This window comes from Apteryx rowi, unplaced genomic scaffold (assembly GCF_003343035.1).
Source record: "Apteryx rowi isolate R43461 unplaced genomic scaffold, aptRow1 scaffold_34, whole genome shotgun sequence".
Lineage (NCBI taxonomy): Eukaryota > Metazoa > Chordata > Aves > Apterygiformes > Apterygidae > Apteryx > Apteryx rowi.
Window position 1 is genome coordinate 581,247 of NW_020449863.1, and position 10,138 is coordinate 591,384.

Consider the following 10,138-nt stretch of genomic DNA (forward strand, 5'->3'; position numbering starts at 1 on the left):
CGGGCCGCGCTCGCGCTCGGGGCTCCGCCGCCGCGCCCAGGAGCCGTTGGTCGCGCCAACCGCCGGCGGCGGGGCGGCTCTCCGCGCGCCTGCTCCGCGCTGCGCCGACGGCCGCTGCCCCGCCGCGATGTGCGGGGGGATGGCGGCGAAGGGGCCGGGCGGGCCGCGGTGGTGGCAGAACCGGCGGGCCCGGCTGCTGTGCATGCTGGCGCTCACCTTCCTCTTCTTCGTGGTGGAGGTGGTGGTGAGCCGGGTCACGTCGTCGCTGGCCATGCTCTCCGACTCCTTCCACATGCTCTCCGATGTCATGGCCTTGGTCGTGGCGCTGGTGGCCGTGCGCTTCGCCCAGCGCACCCGCGCCACCAAGAAGAACACCTTTGGCTGGGTGCGGGCCGAGGTGATGGGCGCCCTTGTCAACGCCGTCTTCCTCACTGCCCTCTGCTTCACCATCCTGCTGGAGGCCATCGAGCGCTTCACGGAGCCCCATGAGATCCAGCAGCCGCTGGTGGTCATCGGTGTGGGGGTGGCAGGACTCATCATCAACCTGCTGGGGCTCTGCCTCTTCAACCACCATGGCGTCGGTGGCCACGGCCATGCCCATGGGCACTCGCACAGCGGCAGGCAGCACCCCCGCGGTGGCCTCAAGCCTGAGCAGCCACCCGGGGACGGGGATGCTGCCCTGCACCGGGAGGAGACCAGCACCTTGGTGGAGAACTGCAGCAGCTCCAACGGAGTCAGCCAGGAGAAGCTAGGTAAGCTCTGCGGCACCTCTGCCCTCTCCCATCCCAGCAGAGAGGTGTCAGGAAAGGAGGAGAGGTCTTTTCCCCGAGGAAGGCGGTGGGCACCCCACTGCCACCTGGCACAGACTTCGTGGGGACCATCTCTTTACTGCAGGGGAAGAGGCTAGAAGTTTTCTTATCAGTGCTCTGGGGCGCACAGTAGTTGCATCTCTGTGCCTTTTCTCCAAGCGCCGCAAAGCGCGCTTTAAGTTGTGTCTTCGTCTTGTAGACAGGGCAGCACGCGGAGGAGTCTTAGGATAACACAGTTTGCCCTGGAAAAAGTTGATGCTGGTGGAGAAGGCACATGACAAATGTTTTTGCCTAGTGACACAAGCTGTCACAAGACCTTGCCCTAATGCCTTCTGAACTGGCTGTACATCAAATAGAGTACAGCTCAACACCTTGGTCCTGACAGTCGGATCTCTCTGTTGGGTTGGTTATTAGCTACCTGAGAAATTTTCTCATGTTGAAGTGAAGTATACATATTGAAGTATATTCCATCATAATAGTGTTGTACTTCTTCAGGATATGCTTATTAGTAGGAAGAAATCTTAAAAATGTAAGTCAGAACTGCAGAAGTCACATAATAGGTGCTGAGTGGAGCTTGCTGGTTTCAAAGTACAGGCATGGTTTCTTTGAATTAGTTTTCCTTTAGCTCCCTAATGCATGCGGCTTCCCACTCACTTGCATGCATACATAAACTTATAATCTCCCCAATTCTGATCAAGCTGTCTCCTCTGTGGGAGGGAGCCACTTTCATTATTTTTTAATGGCTCCAAAGGCCTGGATAGTTTATTCTGAAATCACTTGGTCAAAGCCAAGTGCTGCATACTAGCAGAGTGAAAGGTATGTAATTGCCAGTTCCCTACTTTAATCATATGGCATCCCTGTTACTGTGCAGAAGGGGTTTCAGGGCCCGTGTTCAGGGTGACATCAGGAGACCATTGTTTTAGATTAAATTGAGCTTACTTGCACAGGGTGAACTTTGTTACAGTTTTGGTACTTCTGTGGTCAGAGGTTCCATTACATATTTGAGAAACTTAGCAGTTTCTCTATCTCTCCTCTCTCTGTCTTTTCTTCTTCAGTATTTTGGCTCCATGTTGCTTTTGAAAAGTCAGGTTTTGCAAGAAGATAGGAAAGTTCTTCTGAATACATTACACCATTTTCTTGACCGCATAATAAGCCTCTTAATATTGTGCCAGTTCCAAGGTAGGTATCCTAATAATTAGTTTCAAGCAATATAAAATTCATTTCGCCATTAACTTAATTGATATCTAAACTTGTGCATTGTCCTTGTGTAGTGAAACCTGAGTTGTGCTTTTAGCTAAATTCTTGACTAGTTCTCTATTAAAAGATTGAATTCTAGTATGGATTAAAATATACATTGTTTTCAGCTAACTTCTCTGGAGTTTCTCATGGATATCCTTCTAGCAATAAACAATAATTTGTTGTGGGTATTTAGTATGTAATAGGGCATAATTTTGGTCATATGTGAAATTTTCAAATAAGTTTGTATGTCCTCTGTGCCATGTCATGATTATGTAATGGATTGAGTTATTCATAGTTAACCTATGGAAATGTTACAGGTAATGGTGCTTGAAGACTTAAAAGAAGCTGTAAGATGTGTAAGTGAAGACTAGAGAAATGATTAACAGTAGCATTATGCCTTCATTGGAAATTACAAATGGGGGTAGGCTCTGTTTTCTTAAGGTTGAAGTGGAAATGTAGTGATAGCCTGGGGGCTAGTACTGTGCAGGTAATCTTTATGCCTACACTTTATATAAAGTAATCAGTTTATAGTTAAATTCAAATCAGACATATTTCAAATTGACAGATTTTAACCAGTTGCCATTAAAAAAGTCTCAAGAACTTCCTGGAACTGTGCTTCCTGTCATCCACCCCTTATGGATAGGTCTACTGATTTTCCGAATCTCCTTTGATCCAAGTACTTGGTGCACTGCAGAGTGTCAGAGAAGTTGTCTTTGTTCTCATTGTGAGTCCAGAGGTCTGAAATCTGTAACCTGAGATATCTTCCTCTGATTTATTGAGTTCTGCTGGAAAGTTCCAGGCCCTAGTGACATTTCCATATTCTATAACTCCTAGAAGTTGTATGGAAAATGTAGCTGGAGCTTTAGTACAGAAGTGTGAGAAACGGCATAATGAATCCTGGGCTTGGAACTTACCCACTCAGCCTTCTTCGTTATGAGCCCAGTCCCTTCTTAATAAAAGAAGGAACTTGCAGACACTTTTATGATTACAGAACCACAGCCATGATAGCGGAGTGGCAAAAGCTATAGGTCATACTAACATGTTAATGTTTACAAAGCTCTAAACTGAATAACCCTGGCTGCAGTAAGAAGTCCTTGTTTCAGTTTTTAAGGCCAGTAGCCAGTTCCCATTAGATTTCTTTAACACTGCAAGTTTTCTGTCCAGAGAAGAACTTCTGAAGAAAAGTTAGAGGTTGATTGTGTAAAATACTTTCAATTATTAAGGTTGGAAAATACTTTTTTTTTGAAAAGTTTGACAGCACCTCTTTGTAGTGATGTGTGCATTTATTCCTCTATAACTAGTTAGATGTGATGGAGCGGTGGTATGAAAGACACTTTTGACAAAGGAGTGTACTAAAATGTTCGTTTGTGCATTACATGGTTCATGGCACATGGTTTTGGATGTCAACGCCTATATGTCACTTAAAAATATATATATATTTTAAAATGAGTACTAAAAATATATCTGCTTGTGTATTCTGATATATAAAGAACACTAGTTCATGGCCTTTGAGAACTTCAGAGATTGTATTGTATTTCAGACTTGTACTGTCCTGTAGTCAGTACTGCTGATAAGTCTTGTATTTTAGACCTAAAAGCTCAGCTCAGTGTATCAGTTCTGCTGGCTACATGCTCCATCTCAGAAAATCTTTCTTATACTTGAATTCAGAAGTCTTTTGAAAATGAACCCCTCAACCTGAAGAGAAGTGACTATGAAGTAGTATCCATACAGCTTTCAAACTTCTGACCTCGTAAATTTTAATATAAAATGTAAATGCATTACCATGGTTTAAGAGAGATTTTAGCAATGTGATTATCCTTCTGGCTTTTTAAAAGAAGGAGCAAATACATCATAAGTTACTTAGCTACTTAACCAGCTTTTATAAGCTCTGTAATTCTGTATTTTAAGGAATGAACAGCAAGTAATCAAATGCTTAAACAACTGGAAAATGTGAAACCAGCTTTCAGTAAAATAAATTCAAATGCATTCATCTTTGTACTTTGCCACTATACATTTTTAAGCTCCATATAGAAACAATTGCCCTCTACAATATTTACATCATTTATTGGGATAACTGAATATTTCTCAGACAGAGAAAATGTTGGTAAGTGTCAGGGGCTGAGTTGCTTGTTATCCAGTTTTCTATGGAATATGACAAACGTATGTTGGTTATTATTTTATATGGAATTGCAGTAATATTGTGTAGTACTGTAGCATGTGTCTAATCATTTTCCTGCTTTCTTGTCAGGTGATATGAAAGACAACACGGCTGACCTACAAGTTAATGGGAATGCTGGTCATTACTCTCTGGATGTAGAGGAGGTTGAAGAAGACTCTAGTGCGCAACTTAACATGCGTGGAGTTTTTCTGCATGTTTTTGGAGATGCCTTAGGTTCAGTAATTGTGGTGGTGAATGCCTTGCTCTTTTATAGTTTGTGGAATCCATGCCCCAGAGACGGGCCCTGCATTAATCCATGTGTCAATAATCATTGCATGGAAAATGCTACTTTATCCCAACCACTTGGCAAAACTAACCAGTCTGAGCAAGAGAGCATTATGGTGGCTGGTCCATGCTGGTTACTATATTTAGATCCTGTCCTTTGTTTGATAATGGTTTGTATACTCCTTTACACAACTTATCCGTTACTTAGGGAGTCAGCCCTTATACTTCTGCAGACTGTTCCCAAACAAATAGATGTTCATTCTTTGAACTCAAAATTACGTACCCTTGAAGGGGTTGAAGCAGTCCATGAATTACACATTTGGCAACTAGCAGGCAGTAGGATCATTGGCACTGCTCACATAAAATGTACTGACCCTTCCGCATACATGATGGTGGCAAAACGCATAAAAGAGATCTTTCATGATGAAGGGATTCATGCAACTACCATTCAGCCTGAGTTTGCCAGCGTTGGCTCTGAATCAGGGAGAGGGAAATGCGAGTTTCCTTGCAGAACTCAGTGTGCTTTGAAGCAGTGTTGCGGAACAGGAGAAGATAATACTGGAAAGAAGACAGAAAAATCTTCGTCACTTAGTATTTCTTGTTCAGAAGTTGTCATTGAATTTCCGCATAACAAAACTAGAAGGACTAAATCAGAGAGCATACCTTCGGTTAGGCTGGAGGCAAATGCTGATCAAAATGAGCAGTTTGAATCATCTCTGTAACTCCCAGAATGGTGCTACCTGAGTTTCGATGACTTTGACAACAGCTATATTGCAGGAGGAAGGGACAGACGTTTGAGATGCAATTCTGCCAAGTAGTGTAATTGCTGAAGTCCTTGTTCTTGTCATATTGCTAAATCTAGAATGCTTGTTTTAAAGAACATAATGTCACTGTCATGATACAATGTGTTTGTGTTGACTTTGTACTGAGACAGACAGAAAGTGCACCATGCTGTAACAACTTCAGAAAACCAGTTTCAACATTTCAGCGGAGACACTTTTTGTTGTGCTTCAGATTGAATTTTTTTTTTCCAGTGAAAGGATATTTGAGGGATAAGTATATAGGAACTCAATATGTGTTACAGATTTCTTGGACCTGCTTTTTCCTTTAATATTTGATTTGTAGATATTTTAATATATTGTTTATTTAGAAACCCTAAGGAAACCAAAGTTCGTAGAACATTTTTAAAGCTATAACTACTCAAAACTGGAAACCACTTTGTCAGTTTCACATATTTTTCTTAAACCTATATAATAAAAAATGTGAAGGCTTTTCTAATGAATTTATCATATAGCATATTTTAAAGAAAACATCATGTGATTGTTAGAAACTGTCCCATCTCTTTATGGTAAGGTCATAAGTAATTAAAATCAACTGCCTATGAAAATAGCAGATGTGAAAGGTTTTTTCTATCAAAATGGAAGTTCAAGCTGCTGTATACTGCTCTGATCAAGACGTGAGACTGGCAGATAGAGTAACACATACTTTAATATTTTTTGGATTTTCTGGTGTTCTTCCTTATTTTCAAGTTGTGTGTCTCATCATAAAAAATTTTTGGAGTTTAAAGAATCCTTGACTCACAGTGCTGTGAATGAAGAGTTGGAGCTTCAGTTTTAACAGATGCTCAGTTAACTAATCAATTCTTTTATCTCAGTAATGTCAATAAGATCTCTGTCGGGAGGCAAGTCTGTCAAGCACTGACAGTGTAACTCATGCTTCTCAAAAGCATAAACTGTAGCTTCCCTAAAAAGTCATTCAGTGATGCCTTCTGCTGTGGTTCAGTGTATCCATAAGCACTTGCAGTGGCAGGAATCCTGGCCTCGGTGACGTCTGTAGAAGCTTTCCACTGACTTCTGAGGGAGTCTGGTGGGTAGGATTTCATTCACTGTATTTTTGCACTTTAAGATGTGCATCACATGATTTCACTTACTGAGTATCTAAATCTATGGTTTAAAATGTTAACTCAGTTAATTGACAACTGGCTCTAAAGAAGCTGTTACAGTGTGCTGCCACCTTACACCTTCACAAAGGAGAAACTGATCTGTGGACTCTGAATTTGGTGGAGAGTAGATGAGAGTTGAAGATAAAATAAACAAGGAATTTAAAACTTCAGTCTCTAGTAAACTCCCTGACCCTTTAGCTCCACCTTCAACTTATATATGGGAAATAATGCCTTGTAATTAATTGACTCCTCCTACGCTCAAAACTGGAAAACAACTCAGATCTTCCATTGCTTGCTGTATGACTCTGGACATGTCAGATAAACACTCTGCCTCAGTTTCCCTGTCTTAAAATGGGGATAATACCTACCTCACAGGGGTGTTGTGAGGCTTAACTCGTGTGTGAAGAGCTCTGAGACCTGTTACTGGAAGGCACTGGAAGGAGTGTAAAATGTTAAATTACTTAGTGTTCACTCCTTCTACAAATATATTGCAATACCTAGGCACAACAGAGGGAACTGAGGATAGTTTTGGCCTTATCAAATTCTTCAATGCTGTGGTTTTCAGGTTTTTAACAGTATTTAAATGTAGATTTTTTTAAAGAATGTTTTTTTTAGTGAAGGGAATGTAGCTTTGCCTTCAGAACATCTTGCTAGTTGCATTTCTAATATGCGTCTCATATGATACTTGCTCCTGTGTAGTTCAAAATAGCCTGCTGCTCATTAGACCTGGATTGCCCAGGTTGTGTCAGTGGTCTTACTCAACTTCTCAGCAGAGCACTGCAGTCAACTCTCGATTATCCATGGGTGGATTACCAGTGTTGTATATTAACTGTGCAGTGTACACAGCCAAACTAGCTCTGTGTATGCCAATGCATTGGCCAAATGCTATGTGCCAAAGCATTGGCAAAGCAGGGGAGCTCAGCCCGGAGGTGCTCAGGGCAGCTTGGCATGAGCCTGCTCTCCCGGGGTTTAGCAGCTTGGGTGCAGTGTGGCACCGTGCAGTTATATTGCCTCTTGGCTGGTCAGATGCATCCACAGAGAGCTGTGCTGTGTGGATGTGTCAGTTAAGCTTCACGCTGGCTTGGGGATGTTGGTGCTTCACAGTCATCAGCATCACTGACCTTTCTCTGTGTTTATGCTTGTTGTATAGTCTCATAGACTAATTTAAATATGTTAATATAGTATTTATATATGTTTTTTGTCTGAATTATCTTAACTCTTTCTCCTGTTACCTGTATATGATCTAGAGTTGACTGTTAAATGAGAACTTGTATGAGACTACATTTGCAAAATATACTACCACTGCTAGTATACTACAAAGTATTAACCAAGTAAATTTTGAAATGAACAAAGTACTTTTTTTTTTTTTTGAAATGTGTATCCTTGCTTTTTATGGTAAACTTTCACTAATTACTTTGCTCGCTAGTTTGAAATTGGTCTCAGTCATTATGAGTATGAATTGTTTAGGTCCTGCTGTATATCACTAATGCGTTGTAGAACTACTGCTCTTTAGTTTATTTAAAAAAAAGCAAAACCAAAAAACCCAAGACAAACCATAGTAGCACTGACAAGCCTGACTTATTTCTCTCCTGTTGCTTTTATAAAAAGAGAGCAACTGTTAAGTCTTGACAGTTGTCACTGTTGGTTAACAGTCTCAGTAAATGCATCTAAATAGATGGAATTGTAGCCACTAATTCCATTGTAACTATTTAATCTTTTTTTCTGCCAGAAGTCATATTTTTCTATTACTGTGTCCATTGCAGGCAATGGCTAGCTTAAAAGACAAAAAGCTCTCCCCCACATTGTTTTTATTACCAGGACAGGATGCAAATGTGATGGTGGTGATGGTGATGGGGCAGAAGGGGGGTTGCGTGGCCTCTCTTTGTCACGGGAGGTTGTGCACGTGCAGCACCAGCTGGTGTTAACGGGGGCCCTTGGGTCTCTCTAGCCCTCAATGGTAAGTTCACTCTAAGTATATAGTCAGGTCAAGGTGGTGGCTGTACAGCAGCAGGGCCACAATTTGTGTGTTTGTTTTGGCTGTACTAGATGCAACTGCAGCCTGCTAACTTGCAATATAGCTTGATTTTTTAACCTTGTCTGTGGTTACACAGACTGGATTTATTTTGAAGATCACAGTTCCAGAATACTGGGAGCATTCAAAAGTACTGCGCGATCTGTCTTTTTTTTTTTTCCACAAAGCATGAAACTAGTGAATCTCATGTAAGTGAACACTGCAGTGGTGGGGAGCTAATTGTATTGTGTATCACATTCCTGAATTTTTAAAATAAAAAATATGGAACACTGATTTTAAGGAAAAAAAGTTTGTATTTCAATGTCTAGATTGTTTATGCTTCTGATTAAATGTGTCAGATGTACCAACATCATTGGGTGAAGTCTGTTATATTTAGTACATGTCTCATCCAGAAACATGTTATTTTAGAGTCATTTCTTAAGTTATACCTGCACTCAGGTTGCAGTGTAGAACTAATTCAGACACTCAGTGGGCCACAGTATCATGAAGCTTTACTTTTTAGCAGAGTAAATTGTGTCTGTGGAACGCAATTACAGTTCTTACAGTTTTAGCTAGATTGCTTTCAACATCCGCTCTAGAATTCTAGTAATATCTTTTATGCTGCAGGTATTCGGTATGGAGGTACACATAGTTATGTAAAAGACAAAACTAGCTCTGACTTGTGACTCCCAAAAAGTCATGGGAAGGGCTCAGTCCTGTAAAAGTCTGAATTCATAAATAGTTTCCTGGGGCTGACGAGTAGTTACTTGCATGCAAAGAATTATCTGCAGGAGTGAGTCCAAAGCTTCTGCCAGTACAGGCTGTCTTTTGAAGAACAATTGAAAATACCTAAGTTTAATGGATTTTTTAAAATCAGTAGTACTGTGATATTTTTCAATTTGCTGCAGAAATTCTTAATTCTGGATTTTTCCTTTTCCCCATTCTCCCCTCCCGTCCAAAAAATAGAAAAGCGCACTGAATGTCCTACGACTTGTACCAAGTTTAGCTAAACTGATATTTTGTGCTTCTGAAATTGGGCCATCAGGCTTTAGACACTGACTGATGGAGTTCAGGGGGAGGGAGAAGGCTTCCTGCCTTTCTCTTTCCCCTGTCCCCCCTTTGCACTTTCTAATCTCTTCAGCTATGGAGAAACCAGCAGGGCAGTGGCAGACAGGGCAAATTTTATATCTAGATGTTCTGAGTTCCATGTGAAGGGAATGGGAAATACTGTGAACTATTTTTAAGAGCATATAAATATGCTCTGACTATTTTAGTTTCACAGCACAGCATCGGTTACTCCCTTTTTAGATCTGTGTTTAAGTTGTTCAGTTCTGTGTTAATTTTGGCTTTTTCTCTGCTGGATGGAAAGAGGTGGATGCTTCATCTGCCTGAACCAAAGCCAGTCTTGATAATTTTCCAAGTTAAACCTAACTTTGCTGATAACAGGAGGTCTGATTATTCCTTATGACCTTTGGTTTGTGTGGTTAGCTGCCTCTTTTAGGTACAGTACCGTCTTTTAGCAGGCTCAGGTTTATCTTTTTACATTCACTGTGTTATCTAAGTAGTTTAAAAGCAAAACCACAGTACTGAAAAATATCTCTCATCTACATGTTTCCAAAAAACACATGGGATAAATTTGGCTTCTTTTTTTTCGTGTCCTGGATCCTGTTTCTGAGCAATGTTGAAATATAATC

The 10,138-nt window shown here is 41.1% G+C and overlaps 1 protein-coding gene across 2 annotated transcripts; it reads left to right on the forward strand.

The window, feature by feature from the left end:
• The first annotated feature begins 127 nt into the window (after positions 1-127).
• SLC30A1 (solute carrier family 30 member 1) lies at positions 128-9,340 on the forward strand. 2 transcript variants are annotated; one of them, XM_026072356.1, is made up of 2 exons: positions 128-752; positions 4,297-9,340. In XM_026072356.1, the coding sequence occupies exons 1-2, from the start codon at positions 128-130 to the stop codon at positions 5,211-5,213; spliced, it is 1,542 nt and encodes a 513-aa protein (XP_025928141.1). In that variant the 3' UTR covers positions 5,214-9,340. The 2 variants fall into 2 exon arrangements, with proteins under 2 accessions (XP_025928141.1, XP_025928142.1); XM_026072357.1 differs by lacking the exon at positions 4,297-9,340 and adding an exon at positions 1,865-1,987 and having other exon boundaries at positions 135-752.
• The last annotated feature ends 798 nt before the right edge of the window (positions 9,341-10,138 follow it).

Bases quoted from the DNA above. Each gene is read 5' to 3' on its own strand.
- SLC30A1 (XM_026072356.1), top strand. From the start codon at position 128: ATGTGCGGGGGGATGGCGGCGAAGGGGCCGGGCGGGCCGCGGTGGTGG. The intron at 753-4,296 runs GTAAGCTCTGCG...CTTTCTTGTCAG, and splicing joins AGTCAGCCAGGAGAAGCTAG to GTGATATGAAAGACAACACG.